The sequence below is a fragment of the Anas platyrhynchos genome, chromosome 1 (assembly GCF_047663525.1).
Source record: "Anas platyrhynchos isolate ZD024472 breed Pekin duck chromosome 1, IASCAAS_PekinDuck_T2T, whole genome shotgun sequence".
NCBI lineage: Eukaryota > Metazoa > Chordata > Aves > Anseriformes > Anatidae > Anas > Anas platyrhynchos.
In genome coordinates, this window is record NC_092587.1 from 178,756,741 (window position 1) to 178,772,027 (window position 15,287).

A 15,287-nucleotide genomic window follows, 5' to 3' on the forward strand; every position below is an offset into this window, starting at 1 on the left:
AAACACAACTGTCCCTCATTAGCCCTGCAAAATAGCTCCACAGGCTGCAAATACATCTGGGTAAGGTTCCCTGGTATCACCAAATTCACAGGAGAGAGGGGAATTATGTATCACCCGTTGTTCCAGCATGTAATACAACATCATTAATCAGTCTCAACATAATAATTCCTCTTCGTAGAGCACTGGGCCTTGCTCCTCCACTGCCACAAGCTTTACGGAGGCATTTCCATCTGTGAAAAACAATTAAAAAAGTAAAAAAAAAAGGTTATTAAATATGCTGGAATAGGTGTATTAACATCTTCGTGGGGCTTGCACAGAAGTAAACGATAGCGCAGGACTGGAAAATCAAGGTTTGTTTACTGAAAGCAGTCCTTCCACTCACAGGGTCAGGCCTGTGGTTTGGAAGATGATACAGACAAGGTCTCCGATGAAAAACAGGTTGTGCTCTTACTCCTCAAATCTTCCTTACAACGTCTTCTGGGGAGGGTGTACTTTCTGTAGGAAGGCTCCTACTTCATGCAGTTAAGCCGACACTCGCCAAGTCACAGCAGAAATTGTGTATGAAAATTAATTTTGTTCCCAGTTGTTCTATTTGCTTTGGAGGTCACTTCCCCTTTCCTTTCTATGCCGGAGAAGCAGAACCCATCAGGGCAGGGCTTTGATCTATAGGCAATCACAAACCTCATTAAAGCCGACAGGCGCGCTGGCCAGGAAGGAGCAATTAAGCTCTTTTAAGGCGTAAGATAGCGAGAGCCTAGAAACCGCTGCCCAGGGCACAGGACTGCACAGCCAGGCACTGGGATGAGCTAATTCGTGTGAGCAAGCACTAATTTGGGGAAAGTCAGAGCTCTCCGGGGACCGCTTGCGAGCGCGGCAGCAAGAGCGCAGATTGGTTGCAGCTGTGTTTGCCTGCGTGCATGTCAGGGAGCGGAAACACCAGGCGAGAGCCAGCAGACAGTGGGAGAAGCAGTGGTGCATGGCTCTGAGAAAAAGCCAGGGGACAGCTTCTTCTGGGCAAGCATCCTGGCGAGAGCAGCAAACTTGGAGCGCCACGCCGTATTCCCTCCCATTTGCTTCCTCTGCGTGCAAGGAAATGGGACATGGCTGCACGTTCTTCGTAAATAAACGGGATCACACTGCGGAGATAACTGAATTCACCACCACGTTAGTTTTCCTCCTAACGGGAAAATCTGGCGACGAGCTGAATATTAGTTAACCGTGCAGGTCAAAGTTCTGTGTGGAAAACTACGGAGCTTTTCGGTGCTGCTAAAATATTCGTCAGGGACCCTGCAGACACCGAGGCAGTCTCTGACATTCAGACCTCAAAACTGCAGGCGATCATTTTGGTTGCTGATGATCCTTCATGGACTTTTAATGCCCAATATTTCTCCAATGCCTATGAAATGCAGTTTTTATGGAACGGTAACAAGCAAGTTACCCTCTTTTGGAGTGTTTAATACAGCTCAGATGTATCTGTTGAACAAGAAGTGTGGCCAGATGCAATATACATCTAGCTGTGCGACGTTTATGCACGGCTAAGGTGTTTGACACACAGGGCTGCTCTGAATAGTTGATTTGTGTTGTCTCACAGTGTCTTCTTACTGAGCTGTACTGGCATCGCATCTCTGGCAGGTTTGTTTCCCTATTTAGGTCCTGACAGCAACCACACAGCACATCTCAGGTTGCCTCTCTCCATCTGAGGATATGCTCACGTGAATAAAGCAGCGTGCTTTGAGTAGTCATCATCCTGAAGTCAGACCTGACTCTGGGAGTGCTCCAACACCTCTGCAATGGGATGTGAAGCCTGAACCTCCTTCAGTAAACGTAGACCTGGAGCCCAGGATAAGTCTGAGAAAGGCCTTCAACTCTTCTCTTTTCTTTGGTGTTTCACCCTCGGAGACAAGTGCAATCAGACAAGTCTTTGGTAGCATAGCTTTGGAAAAGCTTTACTGGTGGAGAAGCCAAACCTGAGGAAAAAGGGAAAAAAATAAAACAACACAACTGCTACTTTTAACTCCTGCTACTTTTATCCATCAGTTTTGTGATAGATACCTTCTCCAGCACAGCACAGAGGGTGGCTGGTGCCTGCAGTAAGCAGCTGGTGTGGCCAAAGGGCAAGACTCTGTTACTTTTGGCAGCGGTGCCAGCAAGAGCTGGCTGGAAGCATTTGGGAAATTATGGCCGGCAGGGAGGCACTTCTGTTTTACGTTGACACGTGTGCAGGCTGCCACTGGAACAGGCCCTCTCGCTAGCTCCTTTATGCTGTCATTAATGCCTGTTTGGCTGCAGGATCAGCTGGGTGAGGAGATTGATCCTGCTGACCCCCCCCCCCCCCCTTTTTTTTTAAACTGGATTAGCTTTCGGCTCTGTTGGCAAGTGGGTCTAACCTAACATGTGGCCACATGGATGTCAGAGCCAGCAGAGAGAAGGCATCAGGAAAGCAAAACTAAGGGAAAGGAAGAGGATGGAGCTCTCTTTTGTCAGCAGCACAGTTGGCTTAACTCTGTCAATCCACCTCTCAGGGCAAAAGTACCTGTTACAGCTTGAGTCAGTTTAATGGCTCGCATCCACAGAGAGGAAAAATCCTTATTCCTGTTTTCCTCCCTCCTCTTCCGTTAGGCCTGGTGATTGCCTAACCGTGTACTGAGCTGGTTCAGCTCGTTGCATCAGCAGGAAACGAACCCAGGCACAGAGAAGGGAATAGCGTGCTGCTGGCATAGCGGGCTGGATCATCTCGGGAGAGTGTCTGTGAAGCGTGGTGGAGCTGGTACGAGCAAGGCGAGTAGCAGAAGGGAGCTGTCAGGCTGCTGGCTGAAGCCCACCACACAGCTTCAGTCTCAGAAATCTCCCCTTGCAATGCTTAATGCAAGAACCATGGTCTAGGTCCTCTCTGGAGCTGGAAGATGCCAGTAGGTGCTGCCGCCCTTTGCCTTCCCACAAATAGATAATACCGCTGCAGATCTATTAATGCTCTTTTCCATCAGCCAGAATTTTCCTCTGAAACTTCAGCAAATGGCCCCTGATGCTACTTCAGGAAAACACTCTGTGCTCTCAGCTGTCAGAATGCAAGCTCATAAGCAACCTGCCTTTGAAAAACCTGCGTTAACAATCAAGGGATTACAGAGTAGAGGAAGATGGACTACATTTGTGCAAAACGACTGGTTGTGTGCAGTTTCCTAAGCTGTATTACATATTTTGCATGTGTAATAGAAATAATCACTTGGATTACTCAGTAGAAAAGTACCCTGAGTATGTTTGATCATGCTGAGGACAGCCGTGGTACACTTGAACACATAAATCCCGTGACTGCTTAGGAAATGATATGGTGGCTGCTGTGTTTGTCCTAAGGTTTAACCTTTCAGCTCTGACAGAAGCCCAGGAAAGGAAAGAAAATAAAATTTTTGGATGGTCCAGATGAAGAAGAGATACTCTAGGCAAGCCAGTCTGCGCTTTTATGTCCATACAACTCCCTCTGTGCTTATAAGGACAGGAAAATGAGGAAAAAGAATGAATAGAGAATAAAATATACTCTGAAAATACATGAGGAAAAAAAGTTGTACAATGAGTTTGTAATGGGTAGGGAATCTAAATGCCAAGAGTGACATCTTGTTGTTAATATCTTTAATCAAAATATTCAAGAGAAGTAGGAATTTTTTAGTATAAGGATGGCAGTTGGGAAAGCACAGACATGGGAAACTTGGAAATGTAAATGCACAAGCATTGGATATCACTTGAAAGCAATTTGGGGATGGCTTTTATTATCAGTTTTCAGAAACTACCTGGAAATGCTTGCTTTCAAAAATCACAAAGAACTGGGCACCAGCGCAGGAGGAAAGATGTGAGCTCTGGAGCGCATCCTGCGCGGTTCATCAGCCGCTTCAGCAGCACCCCCTCAGGCAGCACCCCCGGCCACGCACCCCATTCACCCCCCCCGACCACCCCTCACATCGGGGCGGCCTCTCCCGCACCCCCCGACCCTTTTTTCTCCTCATAACCCAGCCTCGCCGAGCACACCCCGCTCCCTGCCCGCCCCTCGGCGCTGCGGGGCGAGAGGAGGGGCGTGCGGCGGCGGGGCCGGTGCATGGCGGCCGGGGGGCCGCTGAGGTGAGGTGAGGCGGGAGCGGGAGCGGGGCTGGGCGCCGCGGTGCCCGCCCGTGAGGCGATGGCGGCCGCCCGCTGCCCGCCTTTTCCTTCCCTCCACCCCCGGGGCCGGCGGCTGGGAGAGGCGGCCCCGCGACCATTTTCTGTGGCGCCGCTGCCATTTCGGGAGGGCCCCGAGGGTGAGGAGAGGCTGGGGGGGGTGGGAGGGGGTGTGGAGGGGACGTGGGGGACGGCCATTTGTGCCGCCCTGCCTGTGGGGCTGCGGGGTGCCTCGGCTCTCCTCACACGGCTTGGGGACGGGAGCCTCCTGAGGAAAGAGCGCTCACCCTGACTAAAATTCCCTATTTATTTATTAATTTTCTTATTTATCAATCTATCTATTTATTTTTACAGGCCTTTCCGAGAGCTGAACGGCTTTGGATCTGCCCGGCGCTCCTGAGAAGAAGAAGAAGAAAAAGAAACGCTTTGGCTGTGAAATAATCAATATTGGAAGTGTGGCCGCTCACTTCAGCTCCTTCTTGCTCGCCTGGACGCCGGAGGAGATCCGGAGGTCGGCTGCTTTAGCCCTAGGTGCGTGGTCAGGCTGTGGTTCCTCTCTGTGGGGTGAGTGGGATTGAGGTTGTTGCTGCCCCAGAGAGGAGCGCCCACCTCCCCTCCTCCCGTCCTTGTCTCGTGGGAGCCGTGTTTGGGGTTGCTGAACGTGCTGACCTGACAGAAAGCTGGTGAAGTAGCTCACAGGAGGTCCTGACAAGGTCTGGTGGGGTCCTTGTGAAGGAAAGGGGGCAGGACCCATCCTCACTGCTTTAACTGCTTGTGGAAATACAGCCCAACTTGGTAACATTTTATTTAGACTACTTACATGTCATTGAAGGAAACTTGTAACTGAGGGAAGCTCGCTTTCTGTTTCTGTTTTCTGTAAAGTTTGGAGAAATTTTGGTTTTGCTTTCTGCCTGCTAGCTCATAAACCCAACTGTGCTGAGACACGTGCTAGATGAATTTGCGTTTGGAGTGCAGTAACGAGCTACACTGCTTATTTTCATATTTACGGTTAGATTTCTTTTGCCATTCATTCTTCTGAACGGTAGGGCCGTGCCAGTTGCTCTTTCTTTCAGGTGGGTGACATCTGCTGAGTTTGTACCCAGAGAACTACCTGAGCTCAGGTGAAGGGAGAAACCATTGTGCCTGTTGGTGTGTGCGCTACAGGTGGCAGGCTCTAGTTCCTTGTGCACCTGTGTCAGAAGTTACACGGAGCTTCCCCACAGAGAAGTGGTGGTGTTGCTGTGTTTTAAGCTGTAGTTAACTCGTGCACATACCAGGTTGCTGGTACAAAGGGATGTGTGGGTACAAAGGCGCGCTTCAGTCCGCAGGCAGCTTATTCTCTGAAATTGGCCTCCTAGAGCAGAAGGAAGTTGGGCTCTCCAAACCAGTCCTTCAGGTTTTCAGTATTTTCGGTTTGCTCTTCTTACTGGTGCTGCAAGAGATTTTTTTAAAAGTAAGCTCATAGCCTTGCCAATTTCTTTTTTAAATTTAAATCCTAAGCTTTTAATGCTATCGTACAATGATTTTGCAGTTCACTTGCATTTATGAAGTGTAATTATTTAATTGGATAAGCAGGCCTGGAATGCACCAAGACAGTTTTATTTGGATCATGAAACCCTTTTGTATATGCTTTTGTATTTTTAGGAGCTTGCAAGTCTTCAATGTTTGTCCTGCATTTTTGATGGGACATATTGTAGTAAACGTGTTCTGCGGTGGTTTTCAGTGCTTGCTGTCAGGCATACCAAGCTTCTCTTCCAGTTCCTAAGAAGCAAAATCCTCGCTGGTAAAGGAGATGGACCGGGGTGAATGTTTTCTGCGCTGTGGATTTCCAGTTACTAAAAGATGGAGAACTGGCATTTCCATTTGGCAATTATTATCCTTTGAATGCTTGGGCAAAACTGACCTTTGTGCTGCTACCATGGCTAAAAGCTATGAGTCCAAGTTGGAAAACAGAATTGTTCATACAGAGAGACTCAGGAGTTTAGGGGCAAAATCACCCACTTTCTTTCATCCCAGTGTTTTTACTATTAGGAAGAGTAGGCAAGAGAGAAACCTTGCGTGTGCCAGCATTAAAAGGTGTTTCGAAATTACTTTCTTTTCACAGAAAATGAAGTTTCTGCGTGGGATCTGTGGCCTTAAAGGAAACCCTTGGTGGTACATGGAGTGATTCGACCTTTTTCTCCAGGGCTTTTTCCCTGGCTTTAACGGGTGCCTTCTTCTGCCTGATCACCTCAGTGCTCAGGGTGAGTAGAAAACCTGGCAACCTTTTCAAACTTTGCTTATCCAGACACAGGGAATCCCCCTTCTCCTTGGTCCTGGGGGAACACGGAAGGTTTGCTTACACCTCTCGGGAATGTGAAGTCTCACCGTGGCTGTATCTGTCCTCTCGTGGAGGAGACTCAGCGTTGACCTTGCCTTTCTTCCCTGTAGCTATCTGTGCTTTCCTGGGATCAGTGCTACGCTATTGCTCTTCTTGTCCTGCGCAGCATGGATATTTCTTCGCAGCTCTTCTCTTGGCTCTCTTTCTTTGCTGCTTTATATTTCCAAGAGGGGACAGGAATCTTCGTAATAACACCAAAACTACTTAAAACAGCTCATTTGTATGCTTTGCTTGTTACAGGACTACTTGGATGCTCTTTTTTTTGTGATAAATCTTTTAATTTATAAAAGGAATTTTATCATATATTTTAAAACATAGTATGGGATGACTACACAAGGGAAGCATCTTTTTAATTACACCTCCAAACTAAGCATTTGAGAGTTTTGGCAAATACAAGCTGTCACCCTGTTTGGTCTTTTATTAGTTGTGTGTTTTCTAGAACACGATGTAATTACAAGGTGCCTGCACCTGAGAGCTTGGCTTTGGTTAGAGGCATGGGGAGAGCAGTGGGATGTGTCCTTTCATTGAGACTTCCCATTGAGAAGGAATGTGTGGTAAATCCTTTTCCAGTAGGTCCTGCCCACGAAAAGGAGTTGCTGAGGCATTAATGCTGTGAGAATGGAACTGGAAATAGAGATCAGGGATTAATAAAATAGTTCAGAGTTCTGTTTCGCTATGAATTATCAAGGATCATGGGCAGCCGTTCTTTGAAGTACGCTAAGTTTGTGCTGAATAGCTCAGTGATAACATTCACTTGGCTACTTATAAATTACTGTGGGAGAAAATGGAAGTTTTTACATGATTAGAGACTCACCTTTGTCTTTGCATGTAGAATAAAAGAGCCACGAGCTTTGTAGTTGAAGAACTTCCGAAATGCGTTCCCTAAGTTGTTACCATCTTTATTTTCTTTCCTAGGATACGATGGAGCTCCTGGAGGAAGACCTCACCTGTCCCATTTGCTGCAGCCTGTTTGATGACCCTCGCGTCCTGCCCTGCTCGCACAACTTCTGCAGGAAGTGTCTGGAAGGCATCCTGGAGGGCAACGTGCGGAATGTGCTGTGGAGGCCGGCCCCTTTCAAGTGCCCCACGTGCCGGAAGGAAACTCCGGTGACGGGAGTCACCAGCTTACAGGTCAACTATTCCCTGAAAGGCATCGTGGAGAAGTACAACAAAATCAAGGTGGCTCCCAAAATGCCCGTCTGCAAAGTGCACAGCGGGCAGCCCCTCAACATCTTCTGCCGGACGGACATGCAGCTGATCTGCGGGGTCTGCGCCACCCGCGGTGACCACACGAAGCACGTCTTCTGCTCCATCGAGGAAGCCTACTCCCAGGAGAAGCGGGCTTTCGAAACCCTCTTCCAGGGCTTCGAGACGTGGCGCTGCGGGGACGCGCTCTCCCGCCTGGATACGTTGGAAACCAGTAAGCGCAAAGCCCTGCAGATGCTGACCAAGGATTCCGACAAGGTGAAGGAGTTCTTCGAGAAGCTGCAGCACACGCTGGAGCAGAAGCGCAACGAGATCCTCTCTGACTTCGAGACCATGAAGCTCGCCGTGATGCAGGCCTACGACCCGGAGATCAACAAGCTGAACGCCATCCTGCAGGAGCAGCGGATGGCTTTCAACATCGCCGAGGCCTTCAAGGACGTGTCTGAGCCCATCATTTTCCTGCAGCAGATGCAGGAGTTCAGGGAAAAAATCAAGGTGCTCAAAGAAACCCCGCTACCTTGTTCCAACGTGGACGTGAGCCCTACGATGAAGAGTTTCGACACCAGCCAGTGGAACGGGATCAAACTGGTTGACGTGGACAAATTGGCCTTGCCTCAGGAAAACAGCACCCTGAAACTGAAGATCCCCTCGGTCTTCTCGCGCCGGTTGATAGTAACCATTCTTATTTGCTTGCTGCTTCTTGCTGTCACCAGGATGTCCTTCGTGGAGTCTGTCGTTGACAATCTCCAGGGCTGGAAGTCTCAGCTCTTTACAATTAGCTTATCTTATTTGGCAGATACGGTGGAGATAGCAGATCACGCCGTCTTTTACTGGGAGCAGATGACAGATGGAGCTTCGCTTCTGAGCGAAAAGTGTAAAAACTACACGTTGGTCGTATTGGATAATGTGGCGCAGTTCGTCTGCAAATATAAACTGTTGTGAAGCCCCTACCGAAATGTAGGAAGTAAAAGAGATCTGATGAAGGAAACGTAAAGCTGTGTAAAACTAATTGTGCTTTTTTAAAAGGCTTTGTTAAAAGGCTTTTGAGTGTTTGAGAACACTCAAAATGTTCTGATTCCAAATGTTCAGTGATGGTTCAAAATGTTTCCGTAATGGTCATGTAGTTTGAGCACTGCTGACCTGGAAGGTGAAGGGGAGCTTTGGAAAAAAAATCAGGATTCTTATTGCAGTGGTGATGAGGGGAATGTTCCTCATTTTAAATCATTTTCCTTACCGAAACATAGGGCTGAACTTAGTGGGATGGTAACCTATTTGTAGAATCAGAGCTTGTGTACCCTTTGATTAAAAAGTGTTCCTTCCTGAAGGGCACAGTTAATTTTAATTTATTTTTTCCTGACGGGGTTCGGACACAGGCAGAGCAGTTCTGATGGGGAAGCAGAGCGCTGGACGGGGCGTAGCTGCCCCCTTGGAAACACTTCCTGCCTGAGTCTGTTTGCTGGTACTCACTGAAACAGGGCTGGATATATGTGTGTATGGATATATACACACACAGGTCTCTATTTCTGTGTCTAGCCAAAAGCTGAATTACCCTGAATACTCAGATTGCTGTAGGTAATGACTGTTGTTTACATGTTCTGTCCAAAAACCTATCTCCAGGGCAGCAGCTTGGATAAATCCTAGGGGTACAGAGAATCCAGCCGAGGCTGCTGAGAGGAGAGCAAGCTGCGTGCTCGCAGTTTGCTTTTCCATTGTGAAATTGTCGGGGGGGCGAGCTGTCTTGGTAGAGCCACCTTGCTTTGAAGCCACAACTCCTTAAAAAGCATCTTTCAAGCAAACAGCTCGGTGTGGGGAGGGGCAGGCCTGCAGCCTCGTGGTGTAGCCCCGCAAAAGTGGCAGCAGATTTCTCCTCACTGTCAATCCAGCTTGGAATTCCAAGAGCCAGGGAAGTGTGTGTAACGCCCTGGGGGCGTGGGGGTCGTGCTTGGAAGGGCTTCAGCCCTGGAAGGGGTGTAGGCTCTGCTGCTGTTACCGGGTTTTCGTGCACCTTGTTTCAGGAATTAATTGAATTGAAATAACTTTCTGAGTGCGTCGGCTTGGCTGTGGGGCAACGCTGATTTCAAGTGAGCTGGAAGCTTGAGTTCCCTGAAGTGCCCTTCGCTGAGAGCACACGATCCGGAAATACATTGCCTGAAGTGCATCCAATCTGTTCTGCTGGTCTTCCAGTAGTCCTTGCAGGCGGCTCGTTTCAAAAATAAAACGTGAAATTCCAAGAATCGGAGTCTCCAAGCAACCGAGCCCTGCAAACAAACCGCTGGGACGCCGTATTTACAGCGTTGTTGCCCGGGGAGCCCGTGGCTGCTCCACACCTCGCTCCAAACACTCGCAGCAAGCGGCGAATGCTTCGTGCAGCTGCGGATGGCTGGTGGTTTAGGAAAGATCCAGCTGCAGGAGCAGAGAGCAGAGCATCCTAATAATCCCTGAGGGGCTGAGCCGGCGATGAGCAGTCGGGAGGTGGTCGCCCTGAGCGTGGGAGGTGTGAGGTTTGTAACCCGGGCGTCCACCTTGCGGCGGTTCCCCGAGTCCAGGCTGGCGCGGATGCTGAGCGAAGACAACGAGGAATTTCAGCTGGTGGACGGGGAATTTTTCGTGGACAGGGACGGAGCGTTGTTCGCTTACATCCTGGACTTCTTGAGGACCCTGCAGGTCTCTCTGCCTGCTGATTTTTCGGACGTGGAGAGGCTGCGCAGAGAAGCGGAGTTCTATCAGCTCCAGCCGCTGGCTGAGCTCCTGGGCCAGGAGCACCTGCTGAAGCCACGGCTGGAGATCCTGGAGCTGCGTTTCTTCCTGCGGGAAACCCAGGCTTTTTTCCGCATCTTTGGTTCCTGCAGCAGCACCGTGGAGAGGCTCGCCGAGCAGATCACCGTGTTCACGGCGCAGAGGTGGAGCAGCCCTTTTCCTTCTCAGCAGCCACTCGTTCCCCTTCCCTTGGAAAGACCTTCTCATCATGACCTCATATTTCAGTGTGGAACTGAACGCGCCGCCGGTGACCAGCTTGTGGCCAGGTACTCTCCGTAGTGGGACTTCTCAGTGGGGAAGCCTTCAGGACTTCTAGTCCACGAAGGACACGCTCATTTTAAAGACACTATGGGACAACTGTCTGAGAGAAATGAACAAAAATCCTTCTTTCTGTACTTTTAATTTGATATTTCTCCAGTTCTGAAGTGCCCGGTTGAATTTCTGTTAGGCTGATTTGCTTGTTCTTAAAAATGTTCCCGAATTTTAAAAATCCTGTTCTCAGTGTTTGTCTCTCTGTTCTGTTGGGTCTTTCTCTCCCCTTCCCTCCGTGCTCTCTCTGCCAGGCTTTAGGATTTTGTGGCATCAGTGACCTCCTAGGAAACTTGAAAAACAGAGTGAAATGAAGGGAAGGAAACAAAATAAGGAGTGAGGTGCAGGAGAAAGCTGAAATCCACTGGCTCGTGGTCCTGTAGACTTAAATATCAAAAAAAGAATGGCTGAACAGGGTTGAAAACACCGGCGGAACTGAGGTTCAGGGGCTGGAAAGCTTTTGTAGAGCCTTTTAACTGCGGGGAGGGAGAAGGGGGAGATCATTAGCTGCGTGCTGTGCAGTGGGTTTTCTTTGAAATCAGAGCCAGGTTCGGTTTTTATTAAGGCTGCTCTAAATCAGGGAGTTTTGGGATAGCAGCACCGTATTCTGTTGAAAACGTAGAGTTTTTAAACAAGCTCTTGCTGGATGTCTCCATCGTATGGAGCCGCGTTCTTACTGGCTAAGAAAACGTAACCTCATTTGTCCTCTGCGACTGTTAGAACATCTGGAACTTTATGGAAATTTCACTGAAATGGTGCCAAGAGGGTTATTCTCTCGGAATATCTGAATTAACACTGCACTCCTTTGATTACCGAGTTTATCTTCCTTCCTTTCAGCTCTCTGTAGCCGAGCGAGGGGAGGGAAGAGGGAGAACTACTTTGCATTTGTGCAGCAATGCGTCTTCATGTGCCAGACCTTAATTTTGTAATTTTGGAAATGATTTTACAGGACTAGCAGTTGGCCAGGTAGGTTCCGACAGCTTGAGTAATGGGAAAAATATCCCCGATTCCTTCCTTTATTTCTTCAGACTCGGTGAAACTCTTCCTGTGGACGAGCCTACCTTGATTAGTGGAACGAGAACACTTTGATTGCGCGGCCTGCTGAGTTTCTGTTGACTTAAGTCTGTGGTGAAACGGATTCTTTTGCCTTTTTTTTGTGCTTTCCATGCCTGTTCGGTGTAATTCCCTGTGGAACAGTTTCACCCTGTCAGCGTACGTGTTTTGTAATAGTATTTTTACATGACTGCTGTTCCTTGAAGTGTCTGGGTAGGTTCTTAAGCTGTACTTTGTATCAATTAAAGCTCTCTGAGGTGACATGGGTATGATTTTCTTACTTGTCGCCACACGGCCTGCTGTACGAGGTAACTTTGCAATAAATGTCACTGTTTGTAAGAGAGATCCTGTGTGCTTTTGGGATGATTGTGGCTTCCTTCTCCTTCCCATCACCTACTCCTACCTGAAAACTGCTGCGGCTTTAGAGCACGCTCTCTCCTTTTTAAGGCAGTAAGTTTTGTAGTAGGGGTGAGAGAGCAGTGCTTATGATGAAGGAAGAGTGAAATTGTCTTCAAAGGAGAGAAAAGAGACCCAGAACCTGGCTGCTGGAGGCCTGTGCGACTGTGCTGAGCTGCACCACCTGAGGACCCGGTTTGTTTTTTTAAAAAAAAAATGGATTAAATCCTTCCATAAGTATCTAAAGTGTTCTGTGACTGCTTTTTATAACTTATTTTTTCTCATTTTAGGTATGTTTCCATAAAGCCTGACACCAGGAAGCTGATTAACGGCGTTAACGTGCTGGGCCTGCTGGTTGACACCTTCCTCAAAGATGGGTTTCGCCTCGTAAGCACCAGGACGGTTTCCAGCGAGGAGAAAGTGGAATGCTACAGCTTCGAAAGGCTGCAGAGGCCAGCAGGCCTCGCCGTCGCGGTGAGCCAAAGCCCGGGGAGCTCTGGGGCAGCACAGGGAAAAAGAAGCCACACGCAGAAGGGGAAATAAAGCCTTTTCCTGTAATCTTTTGAAGGTAAAAGAGGGCTGTGTCGGCACCACTGGCCCTTTTTTGTTTGCTTGTTTGAAACTGCAGCTATTGAGGGAAGTAACAAACAAACAACATTTTATTTTTGTAAAGTGTTTGGAAAAAAAAAATTGCCTTCCTGCCTTTGAGTGCTCCACCCTCTTCAGTTCTAAATAAACGAGCCACAGATTCAATACTGTGTTTGGGGACCAGATTCCAGCATTTTCCAGGGCTGGTTTTGTTTTTTCCCTGTGGCTAACGTTTATGTCAGGACTCGCCGAAAACTCAGCCCCTCCTTCTAGAAACTCGTTTTTGTTCTGCGCGTCAATGTAAGCAGGCTTCAGATGTGATAACACACGAAGGAGTAAACAAGGTGACCTGATTCTCCTCCGAGCAGTTTGGATAAGTGGCTGGAGGAGCGGTGCGAAGCGGAACGATGGGATGCTGCTTCTGCTTTTGGGAGAGGACCTGCACGGCTTCTCCTGCGCGTAGCTGAAAGCTGCAGCATCGCCCGTTGTGTTGCTGTGTGACTCAAGACGTGAGAAGGTGGCTTTGTGAAGCCACCACTGGTGTTGGTGTGTTGATAATGTGGTACTGTCTCTTGCAAAATGCTCCTCTGTCCTCTGCCCCCATCTGAGGACACTGAGCTGCTCTTTGGTGCTGGGAATTAAGAGAGAAAAGTCTGCAGAGAACACTGGGGAAGCGAACAGAGGGTCAGTTCTCAGAGCTTTCACTGTAAGAAGAAGAAAAATACAATAATCAGTCCTTCAGATGGAAGAGTTGGTCAAATTTTTAACAAAATTGAAGCATTTTTTAATGCTTGCTAAATGCAAAATGTATTTAGGAGGAAGGCTCAGCAGAAGTTGCTTTTAAAGCCCTGGGGCTGTTAACCCTGTTCGATGCTTTGTAAAGATGCCCAAATTATCTCAGGTTCCAGGCAAGTTAAGGAAGCTTTTAGAAATTAAGAACCTTTCATCCTGCATTGTAAGCCTCAGACCTGGCTTACAATGAGCTTTAAAATGCAAATTTATTTGCAGCACTTAAGTCTGGGGGTGGTGGGGATCGCCCTCCTGTGCCTTGCCTGTAGGATTTTCAATGAAATGGATCATTCCAGGCTGCTGATACCACTACTGGGCGTTGGTTTTATTTTGTTGCCACAATAAAGCATTTCAGCTCGACACAAATTCAAAAGTCCACTGGCAATGACGAGGTTCTCTTTGCTTCTTTTAGAGCTGCCTAGCGGGGAAATAATGTCATTATGGGACTACCTCTCCCAAGCAGCTCACAGGTTAAGTAATGTAGAACATCGTGATGTATTGAGTGTGGAATAACAGCCTGGATGCCTTCACTTCAAACTGGATTGTATTTTTTGGTCAATGCGTTGAAGTGTTGAGCATGGCCCTTTTGTTAGGCCTCTGTTTATTTTATTTACTTCCTCCTCACTACGGTTGTGCCAGGAGAACAAGGAACCAGCCCCTTCCATACTCGCAGGGCTGCTGCCACATGATTTGGGCTTGTCCCGAGGCCCCAGGCCGGCTGCGTTTGCAGCCTCTGGATGGTTCTGCCCTGCTGTGAAGGTCTGCGGCAGGAGCCACGCAAGGGTGGGCTTTGTGGTCGGCCTATTGAAGGCAGATTTAGGGTGGCACAGCAGAGTGCTGTACAAAAACACTCCTTGTTTTCAAAGCAGTGGGTTTGTTTTGAGGTACACGGACTGGCTTTCCAGAAAAGTTCCCATTCCCCAAATTGAAATAGAACCAAAACCAATAATTGTGAGTAGTGAATGAGTCCATAACTGTGACTATTGGTGAGGAGACTTACCAATAATAGCAAGAAGAAGACAAAAGTGACAACTTTTTATGGCAAAGAGGAAAATACGGACTTGAAACTGTAAGCATCCTGATACAAATGATGGCTGACAGCAACAGTGTAATCCATATGAGAACTGTTTTAGAACTCTTTGTGGTAACAAAGTTAGGCTCTTGCACCTACTGTAGAAGTGGAGAGTTTATTTTCACTGCTGTAGCAGCCATTTCACAAACTGGGTTTGGACTCCTTTAAATTGAAGTGAAACAAAATTGGAAATATTTACATTTGGATTAATAAAAAACTTTAACCTATGCCATTACTCATGCTCCACGGTTCTGCCTAAATGAATACTTAATACAAGCATTTCACAGCACCACAGCAGGGCTGAGGCTGTCAGGGAGCTCTGTAGGCTCTGTCCCCAAGCCCTGCTCCAGCAGGCCCCCAGCGCAGGGTGCCCAGGACTCCCAGGAGGAGCCCCCCCAGCCTCTCTGGGCAGCCTGGGCCAGTGCTCAGCCGCCCGCCCAGCACAGAAGTGCTGCCTGGTGCTCAGAGGGAGCCTCCTGCCTGCCCCTTGGTGCCCACTGCCCCTGGCCTGGCGCTGGGCACCCCTGAACAGAGCCTGGCTGCGGCCTCTTTGCCCCCTCCCTGCGGGGATTCCCAGCCCTGGGGGAGATCCCCCTG

At 48.5% G+C, this 15,287-nt stretch overlaps 2 protein-coding genes across 2 annotated transcripts; both read left to right on the forward strand.

Moving 5' to 3' along the window:
• The first annotated feature begins 4,526 nt into the window (after window positions 1–4,526).
• Window positions 4,527–12,188, forward strand: TRIM13 (tripartite motif containing 13). Its single transcript, XM_027471302.3, has 3 exons — window positions 4,527–4,671; window positions 6,245–6,383; window positions 7,436–12,188. The coding sequence occupies exon 3, from the start codon at window positions 7,442–7,444 to the stop codon at window positions 8,666–8,668; it is 1,227 nt and encodes a 408-aa protein (XP_027327103.3). The 5' UTR covers window positions 4,527–4,671; window positions 6,245–6,383; window positions 7,436–7,441; the 3' UTR covers window positions 8,669–12,188.
• KCNRG (potassium channel regulator) lies at window positions 10,184–14,918 on the forward strand. Its single transcript, XM_005015241.6, has 2 exons — window positions 10,184–10,749; window positions 12,532–14,918. Exons 1-2 carry the CDS (start codon window positions 10,184–10,186, stop codon window positions 12,782–12,784), a joined length of 819 nt encoding a protein of 272 aa, XP_005015298.2. The 3' UTR covers window positions 12,785–14,918.
• The last annotated feature ends 369 nt before the right edge of the window (window positions 14,919–15,287 follow it).

What these genes read in the sequence shown, in the direction of transcription:
- TRIM13 (XM_027471302.3), top strand. Translation starts at nt 7,442, where the DNA reads ATGGAGCTCCTGGAGGAAGACCTCACCTGTCCCATTTGCTGCAGCCTG.
- KCNRG (XM_005015241.6), top strand. Translation starts at nt 10,184, where the DNA reads ATGAGCAGTCGGGAGGTGGTCGCCCTGAGCGTGGGAGGTGTGAGGTTT. An exon ending in GGTGACCAGCTTGTGGCCAG is followed by an intron (nt 10,750 to 12,531) that starts GTACTCTCCGTA and finishes TTCTCATTTTAG; the next exon opens with GTATGTTTCCATAAAGCCTG.